Source organism: Eutrigla gurnardus (assembly GCF_963514095.1).
Source record: "Eutrigla gurnardus genome assembly, chromosome: 23".
Taxonomy (NCBI): Eukaryota; Metazoa; Chordata; class Actinopteri; order Perciformes; family Triglidae; genus Eutrigla; species Eutrigla gurnardus.
Window position 1 is genome coordinate 8967153 of NC_139934.1, and position 19556 is coordinate 8986708.

General features: G+C 43.2%; 1 protein-coding gene across 1 annotated transcript in view; it reads left to right on the forward strand.

The window, feature by feature from the left end:
- LOC311009383 (phospholipid-transporting ATPase ABCA1) overlaps positions 1-18230 on the forward strand; it is a 121402-nt gene extending 103172 nt beyond the window's left edge. The window contains exons 46-50 of the mRNA XM_084003519.1: positions 583-717; positions 2495-2598; positions 3835-3927; positions 13028-13271; positions 17930-18230. Coding sequence (XP_083859645.1) covers positions 583-717; positions 2495-2598; positions 3835-3927; positions 13028-13271; positions 17930-18058 — 705 coding nt within the window. The 3' untranslated portion in view covers positions 18059-18230. The remainder of the gene's footprint in view (positions 1-582; positions 718-2494; positions 2599-3834; positions 3928-13027; positions 13272-17929) is intronic.
- The last annotated feature ends 1326 nt before the right edge of the window (positions 18231-19556 follow it).

Sequence of the window (19556 nt, forward strand, 5' to 3'; positions counted from 1 at the left end):
CATGCCCAGTGGTGTGGTCCGGCCCTGTGCGGCCTCCCCTGCACTCCTCTCGCGCCGCCCGCTTCCACGCCGAGAACATCAAAAGCGGGAAGAGGCTGGCGGCGACCGTAGGCCTCAGACCCGGTGCCAGGGCTTTGATCTGGTAGCTGCCAGTGGAAAGGGACCCCGGTTCTGCGCTGCTAGCATAACTCTTAATTTGTCTGTGGCCCATTGTGATGATTTTGGTGACAACTCTCGATGCAAATTGAGCTCCCCGTGTGCATGTTTGCATAATCGCTCAACAAAAAGGCCCAGAAATACACTGGGAGTCGAATGCATGTGCCGCAGCCTGCATTTTATTGTGACACCCGAACATCGTCCTCTGAGAGCCTTGCGATATTGTGCGTTTTTTGGCCGATTGCCGGTGTTTAACAGCAAGAAGAATGGTACCTTTACAGCATTTGATTAAGGTTTTACAGCGATGCCTTGTCCTTGGGAACATTGGGGATTCAAGTCAAAAAGGCATCCTTCACAAATCTAATGATAGGGTTTATGTGAACACTATTCCTGACATGGAGTCACTCTGTTTTCTGTCTTCAAAAGGTGGCCGAGTGGGGGATCCAGAAATTGGGGCTGGTCAAATATTCCAGCAAGCCGGCGGGAACCTACAGCGGTGGGAACAAACGCAAACTGTCTACAGCGATAGCCCTGATTGGTTGTCCTCCAGTGATTTTCCTGGTGAGATACATCTTTACGTGCATGAATGTGATACGCTGCTGTTTTTATTAAGACTTAGGCGTGTAATGCTTTAAATCAATATTGATGCTGTGCTGATGTTTGGATTACAGCAGTTCTCATCAGCTCTTTTTCCTCTTAACAAGCACACAGAGACTCAACTGTAGTCAGGAGATGATAGACGGCAGGAGTTTTGGATATGCTTTCAGAAATGAGAAGAGGGGGTTCATTCTGGTTACTCCTAAGTGAATTTCCCCAAAGGATTAAAAGTACATTACAGGGTGTATTTTTCAGGAGTCACTCACTGGTCATGTTTTAATTAATTGTATAATTTTTTTTTCAAGAGAGAACCAATTAAAAAATGCAGAGCACGCAGAACTGTATTAAATTCCTATTCATCACGACTTAAAACTGAGGGCAAAAGCACTTTCTCGCTGATGAAAGATTAATGAAGGCGTGACTCAGAATACACTGCATCACATGCTTGCAATTAGGCGGATTTAATGTCCATTAGGAAGTTGTGTCGCGGTTTGTTGTTGAGGGACTCGGTGACCTTAAATCACTGGGTGGGCTCCCTTTAACCAAAGCATACATCTCCATTAAGGTTTGAGTCATTTTGACTTCACGTCCCACGTCCCATCCACCACATCACATGGTCTAATAAAGCAGAAATATTGGATTATATTACATGAATTGATTTTAATGTCAGTTCGTACCCGCAAATATCTTGCTATATGCCACGTTATTGCTGTTTTACTGTAATAAATGCATTACTTTGCATGATTTAAAGCAACCCATCAGATTATGCAGCAAATAACAATTTAAGTCAGGTAATGAGTAATCCATAATAAATTACATTTACGGTATAATCTTTCCAACCGTGTCCGCTTCCTGGCTCAGTGCTGCTCTTCCGAAAGCCTACACATTTGCTCGCCTGAGCCAGGGCTAGCCTTCACTTTGAGGCAGGCGGGGTAATGTGTTGTCTGTGTCAGTTTCGGTATTGTGTGGGAGCCCGGGGAGTCGAGGTTGGCCTTGAGGCGGTGCCACGTAGGGTTTGCACAGGGACACATTGGGCACGGTGATGGAAATAGCCCATGGGATTTGTTGGATTCTGCTAGTGAGAGAGAGAACCAGGCCTGGAACGAAACGAGCCAATGGACTGAGTACTGTCACTCTCTAATCATTCACGGACAGACTAGCCCTGAGGAAAGAGAAGCAGCAGGTCACTGAGGCTCTGTGTGTGTGTGTGTGTGTGTGTGTGTGTGTGTGTGTGTGTGTGTGTGTGTGTGTGTGTGTGTGTGTGTGTGTGTGTGTGTGTGTGTGTGTGTGTGTGTGTGTGTGTGTGTGTGTGTGTGTGTGTGCTATGCTGCTTCAGGGTGTGTCTCCATCGTGTGTACATGGATTAACTCAGACTTCACCCAGACTTTACCTTGGTACGTCTGTGGTTTTAAACATCTCCTATAGTTTTCTCTGTAAGTGTAAAGACACACACATAAGGGTGACAAAGCAAGCGTTTTATTAATGTATTGGGTCAGCATGAGCTCCCGGAACAGCTTCTATGCATCTTGGCACACGCTGGACAAGTCTCTGGGCTTTTACTGGACAGATGGAACGCCATTCTACAGGAAAATGTTCCTTCTTTTCATGTTTTGTTGATGCCTTCCAAAAATGTGTGCTTGATATCGCTTCTTGGTGCCCGTTTTCTCCACTAATCCATTCAGGTGTTTAGTTTCTCATCTGCATGTAGATCTTTGCAGTAAAGAGCTTCCATTTATTACAGGACGAGCCCACGACAGGGATGGACCCCAAAGCCCGGCGCTTCCTGTGGGACTGCATCCTGAGTGTCATCAAAGAGGGCCGATCAGTCATTCTCACATCACACAGGTGCAACATTGCTCTTAATCTATTGATTTTTTCTCCCATGGATTCACACCACACCCGCTGAGATGAAGCCCAAATACTTTTGACTCTTCACCAGGGGGATGGCAGAGCGAGCAAAGCGTGAATGAACCGCACATATCGTAGTGATAATTGATTCAAGTTACACCTTAAGTTGGAAGGAATCATTTCCTGTGTGGCAGTTAATGTCTGTTGCCAGAAACGCGCTGGCTGCTTTAAAGCTTTCATGAAGCATGAGGGCATATCGACTGACTGGCGGCTTTTTTTTTTTTCCTCCATGAAAAGAAAAAACTGTCAATATCCGTGCAGGAGGCTTTTCATTATCCAAGACTTCCTGGAGCAAAGTTAGTCCCAACTTTTTTCTTCTGCAGCGTTGGGCACGGGGGTTTTCGAGTGAGCAGAAAACAGATGAAATGCCTCATTTTTTGCGGAACGTAAAAGTTGATGGCCCACGCCGCTACGGAACATTTCACAATTACCACGCCTATTCATCTCACCGTTTCCCAAATTGCCTCGGGTTTTTTGAATAATTCTCGCCCAAGGCAGTGCATGTGAATAATCTGTGTGCCGTGGGTTTATTTATTTTATCACATGTTTTCCCTTCGTGGAGGAATAAAAGCAATTTGTTGGTCGTCCACGGCAACGTGGCTGAGCTGCATCCAATCGTCCGTGGCGTGAGCAGGTGGTTGTGTTTTGTTAAGTGGCACATTCGCCAGGTTTTACAAAGTCATAAACCTAATTGGACCATTCCTCAGAAAGGCTTCGCAGGTTTCGCCTCAACTACAAATGACTCCTGCGTCACCCCAACACCGAAAGAGAGGGGAAAAATGAGATGATAAGAAGTGCAGATGGTCCCTCCCTCTCCCCTCTAATTGCTAATTTGTCGTCCATTTAAGGTTTCAAAATAGACATATAAAAAATGCTTTAAACCCAAATTCGACTGTACATGAGAACAGAGTCTCAGTAAATCAGAGATCATCATCAAAATAATGTGAGTTGAAGCAGTCAAGTTCCACCTTTTTATAAAAACCATCTGCGATTAAAGATCTAGCCTTGAATACAGAACATTTCAGCGGTTGAATGAGGACAGACATAAAAAAAAAAAAACCTCTGAAATACCTGCTTTTAATACAAAAAGGACAGAGATGTTATTGTCTTTCATCTGGGAAGCAAGATGAATGCTGCTTCTCATTCATGCCCCTTTTCTTTTTCTTCCAACAGTATGGAGGAATGTGAGGCGCTGTGCACACGCATGGCCATCATGGTCAACGGTCACTTCAAGTGTCTGGGAAGCATCCAGCATCTAAAGAGCAGGTAAGAGTCCATTCTTCACCGCTGGGTTTGTAACACAAAAAAACACACAAGAATCTTTGAAGCTCCTTGAATTGAGATGAAAGAAACCTCGGTCTCCCACTGAGGTGTTCTGTTATTTATACTGCATACATAAATAACAGAACACCATGCATATTGGTTATAAAAAGATCATTCTGATTTTGCATGGAAGAAAAGGGAAATTTTCTTCTATTATCATGCTAAGGAGGACTCTATGGGAGATACGCAAGGAACAGAATTCATTAAAAAGTTGGAACCTAATGTAAACTCCGTAATGTCATTATTGTTATTATTAAAGGAATACTTCAACATTTTAATATGTGCACAGTTCCTTTCTTGCCCAAGAGGCTATACAGCAAATTATTATTTTAGCATGAAGACTGTAAAACGCTAGGCTGGCATGTTCTCCTCCACACCTCCTTACCGTCGACCCTTTTTTGTCTTTTTTTTCATCTACCCTTTTTTTTTTTTAGGGGGAGACGGGGGATTTGTAGAGGCAGGTCAACAGTATATACATCTGAAAGCTGGGAACCTGAACATTTATTTTTAATGTCTTTTCTAGTCATAAATCTATATGATACAAAGGCATTAAGGAACACCAGAGAAAAAAAAATCATGCTATGTTCTGACACGAAACAACCTTTGACATTTGGAGATTGCATTGTTCGGCGGTTATATGGCGAGCACTCATCTAGAAACTACTTAGAAGCTCCCTAATTTTTCATATACCTACAACAATCACCTGAATGCCCTTGGTCTCTAGTTCACGGTTGTGAATTTTCACAATGCAGTGATTATCCTAGAGGTCACAACAGGTCATTTTTATAAAGTGACGTCAAGTTTAAGAAAAAGGCTACTGTGGGGAATAACATCATCACACATAAATGCAGTTGGACTCACTGGAACCAGAAGAGTATTAGCTTTGTAGTCATACTCAATTTATGTAATCCCAATACAGTTTAAAGACCCCAGTATGCAAAAATATTCACATTTTTATGATAGGAGGAAATTATGATTATACTGCATGGGATTATCCTAAAGTGGGCCTGTGTGTAAAGGAGAGACTTGACCCACAGTTCCCATTTTAATTCACGTATCTCGTGAAATAAGTGAGCAATCCTCTCAATTAACAAAATCCCCGAATATTAAACACTAATTTAATATCATCTATACATCCTGTTTCTAACTAGAGCTTCAGAGGCTGTGTCACGATAGTCATAATCAATTTTTTCCTCCGGGAAGCTTTACGTAATATTCTACATGTATGCTGCATATATTTTTGGTGCACTTTTCTTGGAGCCTCATCAACATGATTGTATTGATTTTCGCATGAAAAGATCCATACATGAGGCAAATGTGCAGACAGTCGGGTCCGTGGGCCTCAGGTTAGTGTCCCAGATCTTTCACCATTATCTCAGTTTCACATGTTTCTCTACAGACCCATAAATTGCGTCTCCCGCCGTCCCTGTCATTATGCACGGCCTTAATAAGCCTTGTGCATGTCCCCTAATGCGTTTTGTTACGTCTCCATAACAGATTCCCCCTGCCCTGCTAACTCTCGGCCCAGCTCTCTGATATTCATCTGACATTTCCCAAGGCCAGCACTTATGCCCCCGAGCCCTTCATGTGACAGTGAGACCGATCCATTACCTTAGGTACAGTCTGGTGACATTATTACCACTCCATGGTGTGATCTTGTACGAGGAAGGACATTTCTACACGCACGTTAGCAACACGCACGACCAGGAAGGTAGGATGGCAACCGCTGAGTGGAGATCAATACACATGGGATGAGGGGAGGAGCGGACCGGTTTTAACGCGTGGGATTATGGGGGGAAGCACCTGGAACAACAAACATGGGGGCTACAGCGTCAAGGGTGTTACACAGCAAGTTAATGTCACAGCGTCGGCCTCCGTCTCACTGTGGAGGGAGATGGCGGCCAAAAACGGCGACAGTTGGGAGGGCGGAAGGGCTAAAGTGGGAGAGCGATGTAGCAATCAGTCCGTCGCAGGTGTTAGGGTAATTGACAGATCCTATGTGTCAATTACATCCTGTCTGTAGGGAGAGGAGCTGGGCGCTTTAAATAATGTATGAACCTTGCAGGAAGTGGAGGATAGGTAAGAGGAGAATGGAGGGTTAACACATGTCCGACGTCACTTAACACGCTATCGGGTAAAAAAGGAAATCGCACTTCACAAGACAGTGGAGTGAGAGGAAGCCAGATAAGCATGACATCGACACAGATATTTCGCCTCGCTTATTTTAGATTCTCGCACGGACAATTTGCACGCCGCCGAAAAATATGCGCCGGCGCTTCGGTCCTCGCCGCGCTGGTGAATAATTTCTAATTAAGCGTCCCTATCTTCCTCGGCGCTCGGTGTAATTAATGTTTCATGAGGTGTGGGACCCTGTTAATGACTGAAAAGGCAATTAAGGACCGTCTTCTCTGTTTTCCTTTCTCGTCACTATCCCCCGCCACATGTTTGTGCTGCCATGTTCTCCCCATCACACACACGCGGTTTAGCATGTGATTCGCCATCATTTAAGTCATCGTGAGCCTCATCAATCCAGCTTTGCGGGGGCAGCACGCTGAACATGTTTTCGTGTTGATCTCCACATCTGACTGTGATGTGAGGTGTGCAGATGGGAAGTGTTGCATCAGACAGCAAGGGGGGGTTGCAGTAGAGGGGGGGAAGCACACTGTGTTTTTACGCCATCGCCACGCAGCGTGAGTGGTTGACCTGTAACCTTACCGTCTTCCATCTCTTTTCCATCACAGAACCCTGTAAGGAGTGCAGAATCTCACCGCAGGGGAGGGGGGGGAGCTCTCCCATTTTGACCCCCCCATTGCTCACCCTCCCACATTCGCAGCCCTCACCCCCGCACCGCCTCCTCTCCCGACTCCTCTCCTTCACAAAACCTCTCACTATATTAGCCTTATTTATTCCTCCCTCTGCTACTCTCAGGTGGCGAGGCTTCCAACCCCCCCATCCAAGTGCTTGTTAGTGCTGCCCCCTTTAGTTCAGTGGTGACCCTGTCTTTATCACCGAGATGCCCTTCTGCTCCTTTAACAACCCACGCGTCTCCGTATCAATCAAGGCCCCAAATGAGCCAAAATAGCCCATTTGAACTGCAGGAGAGGTGGTCAGCCTGTGAGCGGTGCTGAGGAATTGGTTTGGGTGGCGCATTCAGAACAGGGGGGGGCACTTAAAGAAGCCCCCTTCATTATCGTCCTCCACGGCTGTTAAAAACATCCTCCAAGACTCCAGTCAATCACACTTGCAGGAATTTATGAAAGGCTGCCATAGAAGGGAAAGAATAAATAGTAAAAATGTGCAAGAGGCTGTAAATAGTGCTTTAGTACAGCAGCGGGCTAGTATGAAAGCTCCCAGGTGTTAAGTAAACCCAAATGAAGTGGAGGAACCAATAAAAGGAGCCTCAAAGCTCCCCTATAATCTTGTCAGTTAGGAAGGACACCCGCTAGCCGATGCAGGAGTTTTTTTTTTCCTCCACTGATCAACATCATTCATATAGTACCTGAACACACCACTGCTCAGAGGCTTTACCTCCTTCCTTAAAGCACATCATGATATTAAAGTGGAAGGTAAAAGCGCCTAATGCATTAACGTAAGAGAGTTTTTACAAGAGCGGCGTTTAAAAGTTTGGATCAATCCCCCTTGGAAGTTGACGCTCGAGAAAGTCCAATAAACTCCTTCCCACTCGGCGCTGCAGGTGTGCCGTTAACCGAGTAGTTTATGGCTTTTAAGTGCGTGTCACCGGCGGAGATGGATGACAAAATAATTCTCTTTCCATTTTACGACGCATCAGCAAACGTCGGTGTAATTAAGCCGGATGTTACTGTATGTTTACTGTACATATCTGAGAGCTGAAACCATCTTTCCCCGAGATGTTGGGGGGAATGTTTTATGCAGGCATGCATTCGAGATGGTTGCTCTTGTATAAGCATTAGTTTAATGGCTTATTTTTGTGCTTACAAGCGAGGTAAGCTCGCATCTACATTTGATCCTTCAAGGTCTGCAGGAATCGCTACATGGCTCAAGGCTTTTCTTTATTCATGCATGTTTGAAAATCCAGTATTAATAATGCCAGAGGCCAGATGATGGTCTTCATGTGGGATTTTTTTTTTTCTTTTTAAAAAACGCAGGCAAACACCGTGTAAATATGTCTCGAAGGTCGAAAGCAGACTGTCACTACTTATCACGGCAAACTCTGGCAGACTTAACAGTTTTGTTTGAACCCGGTAATCTTCGCTCAAGGTGCGAGCGCTGCTTTCAAACGCATCTTACTGAAAAAAAAACAACCGTTCCAAGGTCGACAATGAACCTCTCACAGTCAAGCACAATGACAATGCACACTGAAAACACCGTGTTGTTACATTACCTCCCAGTTAGGAAACACATGGGAATTACTAGCTATAGCACATGTTAAGCTTTAATATATTTTATGATTGGACAGAGATGGACTATCCATCTATCCTTTATCCATCTACCCCCTCACGCTGCCTGACTTCCCGCCTGATCAAAGGCCAGACCACCCGAGCCACATAGTGACCTCTTGCCCCACGTCCTCCCCCCCAAATACAAGGTTTGGCACTGGTGAGGGTGACCTTTCAGATGAAGGAAGGCAGCCGAATTATTCCCTGCCTGTCATGCCCTTATCTGTGCCTGGCTGTTGTTTGTTTTACATTACATGGAAGGACGACTTTCCAGCGGACCGGTGTTGGTAGGATTGAGGCAGAATAATGAAAATGAAGAACTGCAGCGCAGACGTTAGTGTCTCCGCCGCGCCGTGGTGAGCCACTGTATCATTTCCTTTAATGTAAAATAATATGAAGGGATTAGTTGTGACAACGCGGTGCAGCCGTGACATAATCCGTTCATTATTTTTTCCTCCCGATGCTTTATTCAACCCCACGTTGCAAAGATCTTAGCTTTAAAAAAAATCACCAGTCGCCAGTTAAAAGCTAATTACTTGTTTCAAGCTGCACTGATGTTTGAAGATACCTCGCCTTACCTTCCTCCCCACTCGGGCAGAGTTTATTTGAGGAGAGCAAAGACAGGCGGTGTAGCGGAGATGAAGGAGCGCGTTTTGTTTTGAATACAGAGGCAGCGTAAAAAGTGATGAATATGAAAGGAAGATATTTTGCCTGCAGCCCCTGTGTGGCTGCATACAGAAAGAACTAAAAAGTGAGGTAGGCAGGGAAGAATGAGGGGAAGCTAATTGATAAGCTCTTTTACTGTCAGTGAGGAACGGCATTTCATTACTCACGTACGCCCCAAACCATATCGCCAAACCCTTTAGCCACAATGGCGCCCGGCCTTATTGGATTTTTAGCAAAAAAATGTGTTTGCATCTTGGCTGAGCTTGGCAGTCCTTGGACAAAGCACATTTCCTGAGCCGGCAGCTATAATAAACACAGGGGGATTATGGTCATAGTCTTGATTGGATGATGAATTAAGCTCGATGTGTGAGGATGGTTGTGATGCCGTGGTGGTGGTGTGGATGTCTGATTATAGTCTGTTGCAAATAAAATCACCAAAAACGATGCGGCTGTGTCCTGAATATACTTAATATAAAATGTGTTTCTCATGAAAGATGGTGCTGCGTGTGCAAAACCAAAGCAGATAAGCGGGTTGTGACATCCTGTGGTGTATTTTGCGGCGACAACAACCGACTACGATCATAATATTTCACACAGTGGGAAAAGTCATGCATTATTGAAAATAGTCCCTCTTTTTTTATTTAGTTTTTTCTATAGCCTGTCCCCACTTTTCCATCCCATTCTACCCAGTGCTATCAAGGGTTGCTATAGGTTCAACATTGGCCTTGAATGTTATAATTCTCCATTAGCACAAAGAGCACAACAATGTACTCTTTGCACACAATATTTGTTCTTAAACTATTTTTTTTTTGTGGCACTTAGAGGACTATCAGTTCTGAATAAGACAAAAAAAATTTATAATGACAGTCTTTTTGGAGTACCTTGCCAAGATTGATGTACATGTATTTCACCTCTTAGAATGGCCAAATGAGCACATTAACAAGTACAAGTCCGACTGTGTAATACCACTAATTATTATAGTCTTAGCAAATATGAATCATGAATCTCATGGGGGCGGGAATTAAATAACACATTTGAGAGTTTCTTAAGGAAGGGCTATACTAAGCAGCACTGCAATGACATTTTTATAAATAACATCGTCGAGGCCTCTGATGGTCGTGTAATCCCGCTTTTCCATTTGCACTTTGAGCTGATGAAACTGTGTGTACAATGGAGGCCTCGCAGTGTTTCACAGCGAGGTCGGGCAGGGCTCAGGTCAGCGCGGGGTCTAATTTGGAACGGTTGAAGGGCTGTCTAAAGGGCAGCTGCTTAATGAAGCGCTAACATGCTGATACATGCAGGGCACCCATAGTTTTATCCACATGATGTGTGCTCCATAATATGTCTTGGAGGTTTTGATCACCCGTGGCTCGCAGCCCTTTAAGAGATCACAGGGCAAGTGCAATTCTCAGATCACCCCCCCCCTATATAGAAAGGCTCGACGCTGTCGTGGATAGCATGTCGTTCGGTTGATTGCATCATAAAACGAGAAGTGGTCCAGCCATCGCCGCACATGGTCTGCATTTGTGTGCGTGTCATTTTAATGTTTTATTTATCCCGAGCATCTCTATCATTTCAAAAACTCCTTTTTCCCTCACCTCACTCTTTTTGGCAGTAGCCGTTGTCCACCGTGTTGCAGGAGACGGAGGTCACGAACATAGTGATATAATGATGTAGCAAGTGATTGGGTCACGTGTTTATTTATGTCCCTGTACGTCTGATATCTGCAGTCTGGCTCCGGGTTTAAGCGGCGTTCGGCGTGCCCTGGCGCGACTCTAAAAGCAGCAGTAAAAAAGGCACTTATGCATTCTTAATGAAAATGAATATTAGATAAGTATTCCTATATGCAATTTATGCAAACTTACACTTTTCTTGCACTGTGGCTCTTCAACTTCAAGCAGACGTGCTTAACGAAAAAGGGGAGCGACCCATGGGGTCCGTTCATTGTGCCACTCAGCACCGGCGCGGAGCTCCACTTCCACTCTCACTCCCTCAGGGATCGTGTAGGCCCGCAGTTTAGTCACCATATCTCTAATTGCCACTAAGGGAGCCTCCGACTCTCATCGCTTGTTGCTCCGTCCTAGCCCACAATGGACATTTTCCATGAGTAAATCCAACATTAGGGAATTAATTAGGCAGAAAACAATGGGTCATAAGAGTGCTAACGACAGAATAACAAGGCAGCGAGTCTTGTTTGGTGCTCACCAGACGTAGCGTGCGACTGGGAAGATGCAGAATGCTAATTAGCTTTAGGGGCTGAGCTGTGGCGTATTTTCATCTGTGACAGGAATATTGTCCATGTTGTAAAAGCTGCATCAGGATGTTGACATATTTTAAAATCCGGCTCCGTTGCTTCGCATTTATTACTCATCGTATGGTTGTTTTTGTTCCAGATTCCATGGAATACATTCCATGTTTTGTTCAATTTGGCATCCAGCAGACGCTGAGGGACATTAACACGTGGTGCTAAAAACGCTGCATAGATCTGAGAGGAAGTGCAGAGAAGTGTGTTTTCGTCGATGCGGTCTTGTAGCATGGCGCTAATCGACCGTGCATTATGGATGCGGCCACCTCGCTAGCATTACTTAACGGAGCGTTTCCCTTCCACACGAGGTCCCAAGTGGATTCTCCAGCAACAGATCTATTCAGCTAGTGCTGTTCTCAAACATTTTTATCCGAGGACTCCCCTCTCACATCGTTTAATCATGGGCTTACCGCCATTTGTAGCATTAGATGTCATTGGAACTATTTGTATTCTAAAACTTTTCAAACAAAATACTCGAATAAGACCTTTTTTCAAGATCATTAGGAATTGAACTGTAAAGCATCTGAACGGTAGCAGATCTGGAATAATACATGTAAACTTACCGGTCTAAAGCTGACTCTCAGCTTGTGTGTCACAACAGCAGTGTTTCCATTGGCTGAAAGCAAACGTGGGTGGAAGTGACACTATATTCTTCTTATTTATTATTTTATTGGTGCAAATGGTGCAAATTATTTTGCAGACCCCCTGAAAGAGTGCCACAGACCTCAGGAGGAACTTAGACCCCACTTTGAGAATCACTGATGTCAAGTATTGGTTGTCAATTGAAGCTTGAAGTGTGTCTATTTAATGATTACATTACCTTTCCAAAACAGCATGTTTTTGAATCCCATTTTTAAAGGCCTCTGATTACACACCCTCGTCTAAACGCAATGTCTGGACTCAAATTGATGCTTTCTTTGGTCTTTGGTGCTGAAGATTGTGTCGGAGACTGTGAAACCTACTATTACTTTGAAATAAGTTGGAAAAAGTTGATCCATTACTTAGCGATGGTGAATTGTTGTAGTGAAGCTGCTTTTTTTTCCCCTCTTGCTGCTTGTGACTCACCTGCTCCTCTGGCCCGTCACATCCAGAAAGAATATGAGACCAATTATGTTTTGTCGTCTGTGTTGCTGCCCACCTCGTGTCTTTCTTCCAGCACACTACCCGATTATTCATCACACCATGTCGTGACCACGGGAGAAAATACATTTTCATTATTTAGATGGCCAGCCGTGAGCAATTTGGTACCGGCATGCTTGTTTCGCAGTTATTGAAAGCTTTAACCCTTTTGCTTCCCTTTGAAAATATTATTTTCCACTCACACTGATTTTTTTTTTTTTTTTACTAACAGACTAAATTAATGATGTATTTTCTGTATACTAAATGCTATAGAGGGATATATTTTTTTGCAATGATTCGCAACATTTTTGGTTTAGATGCGCTTTAATTTTTTGTGTTTTGTTTTAGATTAAAAAAAAAAAAAACAACCTCCCATTTAGTACCTTGGACAAAAATATCCACCTCCTGTAACTGCTATATAATGCCTTATGGTGATTCATGACTATCCTTGCAGTGCAGGCATTGTATCAACACATATAACTAAAGGGCTAAAAATGCCCCTAGTGATGCATAAGACTTGTCCTCTTGTCTCTAGATTCGGTGATGGCTACACGGTGATCGTGAGGGTTGGCGGCTCTCCTCCGGCGCTGAGTCCAGTTGAGGACTTCGTCCAGCGCTCCTTCCCGGGTAGCATCCTGAAGGAGAAGCATCACAACACTCTGCAGTATCAGCTCCCGTACACACAGGGAGCTTTGGCCAACATCTTCAGCCAGTTCACCAGCCACCAGCAGAGGCTGGGTGTGGAGGACTACTCGGTGTCCCAGACCACGCTGGACCAGGTAAAACCCCCCCCCCCAAAAAGTGATTATTGGCTCAGCTTCAATCTACATATCTACTGCTAGAACACATGTTCTAGAAGTATATCATGTTCAGGATATAATGAGATGTATCTTGGACAAATTGCATGAAGTTGTTATTCTGCCCCAGGTTATCTGTTCTCTCTGCATCAGCTTGACCCCAAAACATACTGTCCATGTGATCAATATTCCATTGTATCATTCTCCAAGGTAACGGTAAAAAGTCCGTAAATGGACATCTCTTTATCTCCACCCATTGTTAGTAAGACACAAAGACAGGAATACATTCACTCCAGTCTCTCATCTTCATCTCTACCATCAGAAATTATGGCAATAAATAATCTGCACCCTATATATATATACTGTTTATCACATGCACACGCAAGGTTCGCCCAGTTTGCTATGTATAGGTCACCTGACAGCCTGCAAAATGAAAGAGCCGTGCTCAACGTAAGCAATAACACATAGGAGCCCCATGTTATGCGAAACGCTTCCACTTTCCCTTGGGTTATTTTAGTCTAAATTGTAGAGACTCGATTATATCCCAAGGTTTGCTCAAGGCAACGAGTTGGTGATGCATCTTTTTCCCTTTGTCCTAATGTACCATCAGTGCCGGAGTGCCTCTAAATCTGAGTTGGTCTGCATTTTGACAACAAAAAGTGGATTTGAGCGTAGAAGAGAGTTGTTCAATAATTTATTCTTGACAACAAAACATCCGTTTTCATCTTGAACGGAAGCAAAATCCAAGTGTGTTCAAGGCCATGTTCTATTGTCCCACTGTAAATCTGTGCAGGGTCAGCTCGGTTCAAGACACCATTAGTCCATAAGTCAATGCCTTTTAAGTGCTTTCAAGATTTAAAGATCTGTCATTGCCTACACGTTGTCCTCTCCCATTTAGGCTGCCAGACTGGCCTATGAGGACTACACTTTGTGTAGCAAAGATGGTTCAGCCACCAGCTCCCAGTATCGATCAAGAATCTGTTTCTTTTATATATAAAAAAAAGCTTTTTCTTTTCCAGCCCAAGTGCTCTAGCTAGACTCCCTGATTGGGGAGATAAACTAGACCCTGGCATGGTGCAGGCTTGGCTTCACCTTGTGTTTTCCAATTGGCCCCGAGGACCTGATGCAATCAGGCGCTCCGAGGCGAGTGTGTCTGATCTCGCGGGCCCGCCATTAGCTCAGCGGCAGCATACCAGGTGGGAGATGACCTCTAAGGGGTCCAGACAGGTCATCGGTCCACTTCGCCATGGGGACGACGAGGGGGATGTTTTTGGATTTAAAAAAAAAAGAATTTGGGGAAAAATAAAAGTGCGTCATTCTGGCTGATGGCAGTAATAATTTGCACTGTGGCGCTGTTGTTTTTGAATCAAATGATGTTATATAAGGAATACCAAGCATGTTAAGCATTTCATCATCAACCCCCTGTGGATGACCTCTAAATCAAGATGAAACCATCTTTTATATAATATGCCCTTTAGGTGGCAATTAGCCGACGACTAAGGAAGGAAGAAGGGATTTATTAGTTAAGCTAAATGCTTTAACTTAGCCTGGTTTACTGCGAGGGTTGTTTTTTTAATAAGGATTAAAAAGAAGAAATCTGCTTCTATTATACTGATGATTGGTGTTCAGCCAACTACCTCAAACTATTCGTCTTTTCTGTTTTTCGTCAACGAGCCCCACATTCTGCTCTGGTCAATATTTACCAGATAAAAAAAGGTAGTAAATAAATCATACTTTGACCGGGAGGTCACGTTATTAAAACACAGAGGGGAGGACTGGAGAACCTGTGGAGACCCAGACTGTCACCTTTCAGCCGGTGATTTATAGAGAACAGCCTTGACCTATAGTATAATACCAGACTTGCACTACAATTAATATTGATCCACACAGCCTGCAGCTCAGGCATTTACACTGATGGCAGAGACAGTGCAGCACAGATGGAGCATCTGAAAGGAAAATGTGACTTTGTAAACTGTTTTTAGAAGCAGGTTGTGTGGTAGGAATGTGAACAATGGTCCACATTCAACCGTTATATATGGATGTACACTTTCTGCCTTTTCATATTTAACTCAAATGTTCGTTAACTTCAATATATGTGGTAACATTTTAGTTTCATTACACTCAATATGATAAAAAAAATATGTAAAGTTAATGTCACACAAACCCCGCCTGTCTATTACTGGATTAAATACACAAAATAATAGACACATAAAAGTTAGACACAGCACGATATAGTTTCCCATTTAATACATTTTTAATTAGTTATGAAAACATCAGTTACAGGTAAATAATGAAGCGTATTAGCCAACGTCTGTTGATGTTTTAAGTATTTAGCAACACATTTTAATATTCGGTCGACATCTTCGGGAACTTTCAAAAGTAAAGCAAAAGAAATATTGTCAATTATTCTGTATTTTATTGTATAATAATAATAATTGAAGCTGCAAAATGGGTTGGATGTAGAAAAGGTTGCTTTTCATAACAAACCCACAGATCAGAATCACCACAATCTGCTGTTCCCCTCAGCCCCACGGAGCATTTTAGCATCTTTCATCTCATTTTTTGGCTTTAGTTTCTAGGTTCACTCTTGGTGCTAAACTCGCGTTGGGAATTAGTGGAGACCAAAACAATTAGGGTAAAAGGAGAGCGAATTTTGGATTTGCTTGGTGTCCTGGAACACAACTCTGAATAAATATTATATTTGCTTCCCGTTTGCACGTTAAAAGGTTTATTTTTGAGGTGATAAAATGTCAAATCTGTAATTACAGCTTGTTGGAACGCCCCAAAATGAACGACTGCTGGTTAAAATGAAGCATGATAACTTAAATTCCTAGAAAGTGAGACCTAATTGCATCCAAAAGCACGTCTGTTCCTTCAAAGTCAAGGGTCTTATCAAACGCAGAGCATGAACATTTGGATGACATGCATGTAAAAATAGCCTTTTTTACATTCTGAAGGGACTCCTCTATACAGGGGAGGTTAATTGGGCGATTCACATCCTTCCCCTCCTCTGTTCTGCCTCAACGGGCATCAAATAAACACCCCAACATCACCCTCTGCAATGTAATTAACGCCTGTATCCATCTGTTATTAAGAAAGTGCCACTCAAAGTGCACACGATGAGGAAAGTCGCATCATAAAAGCAGAGTGTAGCACATTATATATGCGTATCATACTTGGATTCTTATCGTAAATACCAACAGCACTTGTACATTCTATCGCCGAACTACACAGCCTTGACTGTGAATATGAAATGCTCTGCATGCCTCAGCACAAGCCAATATTAGCCAGTGGTGGGGTCAAAGGTCGACAGAGACGGGTGGAGGCTGTTTGCTGCTGCTGTCATTCTTATCCTCTAAATCATTCTCCCCTGATAAGATGCCTTGACAACTGTGACCTTGGTTCGCGCTGCTGATGGTCTGACATCACACACACACACACACACACACACACACACGTAGAAGCATACTTTCAGCCCGGGGTGTTCTGCAGGTGTAGCACACTCCTCCGCTACATGGTAGATGCATAAAGTAGCAAAAGCTTGTTTTACCTCGGAGTGAACAAATGACCACGATCCACTCTTTTCCAGCTGCTTCACTGGAAGCCGTCGTGCTTTGATTTGATTCCATGAAACCCCCAGTTTTAAACAGGCGGACTCCTTTTGGTAAAACTGTCAGAAAAGTGCTCATTACTGCCGCCACGCTGCCCTTGAGCAAGACGTTTAACTCCCAACTGCTTCAGCTGTTCTGAGGTCAGCACATGCGGCTAGGCTCACGACGTTGGAGCAGCCTTTGTTCTGAAAACAGAATCGACTCCTCTTAGACTGTTTTTCTCATTTTAACATTAAATAACAGATTAAATCAATTGGATAATTAAAAGTTTAAAGGCCGACAGGATGGATCTTTATTACCCTGTCTTCATTATCAAGCTTTTCAAAACACAAAAGCTTTTTTCTCTCTGTTCATTATGCTCTTTCACATATATTTACTCTCCATCCCTTTTTATTCATTAAGGGTGTATGAAAAGGATTTAATTAATCGGGTAGTTTCCGATGGAATTGGTCTGGATTTTTTATTTATTTCTCTCACGTTTAGATTTGAAACGCATATAATTCACGTATTCTTTTATATTCACACTGGAAAAAGCAAACGCTCTTATCGTTGTGTGTGACCCTCTTTGTTGCTTTCTCCCGTGGAGTAAAAAAAAACATCTTTTTCTAGCTTTATTACAACAGACAGCTAACGAGAAGAGAAAAAGCCGGGGACTACGGCGATGTTTACAGCACGGTGAAATACACACGGCTTTTTATGAACGCCGTGGGATTGATTTCTTCTGACATTAAATGGGCATCACAGAGAGAAGAATGATTGTTTTATTCTCTTTCTCAGCTGGTCAAAGATGTCAAACTGACATTCACTGTGTGAGCCTCGACGCTTACTTGATGCTTCATAGCGCTTGTCTGGCAACCCATTCGCATGCGCCCCGTCGTCTCTGCTGCTATTTCTGTTTGTTTTAGAGGCGGAGGGTGTGTGTGTGTGTGTGGGGGGGAGGAATGTCCGCAGGCCTTTCAGAAGTGTGTTTATTCTATGATTTTTATCTTGCATTTGTCTTTAAGTACCCTCTTCACCTTGATATTCCAGGTGTTTGTGAACTTTGCGAGGCAGCAGCACGGCGAGGAGGACGCTCCGGCTTACGACAACGCAGTGGACACGTCGGATGAGTTGCCGTTGGAGACGATGAAGACTTCCCAACACTCGGAGAAGGTGTAAACGCCCATAAGAGACATGGCACTCTAAATGGGTCGGCGATGTTTGGGTCCAATTTATGATCGGTTGGCTTTGCACGGCCTTGTTCCTCCATCAGGTGCACCAATCAACGTTGACACGCATTTCTACCCAAGCTTTGCCATCTCCAAGGCAACCACTATGAATGTGGAGTTCCACTGCAAGAAACATTCAGGCTTATCAAGTTTTCTCTGTAATCACGGCACCAGAATCTGGACAAATCTACATGCTTTTAGGAAATACTTGAAGGAAAACTTGAAGGATTCAATTACAGAGCTAAATGAGGAGAAGGAGATCTTTCTTTAACATTGAGGGGGACACACATTAGATGAGGGATATGTTGTGCCCTAGACTATTTTTAAGTTTCAAAATGTCCTACATCCTGGTGGAATTTTTTATCTTTATTTATGTAAAGGAAAACATTCAATTCAAAATATATAAATATAAAAGGCAGAAAGGCGCTCAGACACTCTGTATTGCTTTCAAATATTTATTCTCCTGTAGAGCAACTTTTCTCATTTAATGTTATTTCTGCTGAGTCAACACCCATGTAGGATTTACTCTTCCCCCCTCGCTCGTGTCTTTTGTTTGGGGAAGCAAACTCTTTAAATGTGCATGTGGCACCTGTTCGCTTCAATGATAAATGAATGCATTTTAATTTATTTATTAACGCCTGGACTTTAATAGGACTTTATATGCGTTTTCAGCAAGATTCCTCAAAACTTTCCGCACGTTCAAAATATCCCATATATCTGATTCTGTCTGCGTGAGAATAGCTGTGTGCAGCTCTTCATGTGAGCTGGATAAGCAAAATGCATAAACGCCTCACCATTATATGGCTTATTGTCTACACAAGCGTAATTTCACTTCGGATGAGGTGCAGCTCAGTGTTTAGATACTGAACTACAGATCTAATTATATTGGAGATAAGATACATTTTCTGTCTATCTTAAGCATCATGTGTTGGATTGTAAAACTATATAAAAGAGGGGAGCTCGCCCTGGTGTGTTGAGGTTGCTGTGATCAACCAGATCACTTCTATTGATTGATCAACAAGCGACTTATGTTAGAGTTTGTATCCTAAAACACATTAATGCACCGTTTTCCCTGATCTCATATTGCAATTTTCTGATTTTTATGATTGCCATTGATAAAATGAATGACATAGTTTTCAGATTTGCCGGCTTTGAATGTGTGAATGAGCCGCTGTTTAATGAAAGATGATGAGATTCCAACAGTTCAATGTTGGATGTGCAGAAAGACGACGGATCTCATGTGAGCACCGATCATAACTACGACCGCTCAGAGCTTTTCTTATATAACTGGAGTTACAGGGAGTAGAGGTTTGTCACAATGTGCCTTGTTTGGAACGCGTCCATGTTTGGAAACTTTGACAATCGACCTTTACAATGATGGAATACTTCACCCACAAAATCACCATTTGTAGATCATTTACTCCCGTATTACTTTGAAATCTCTGAAA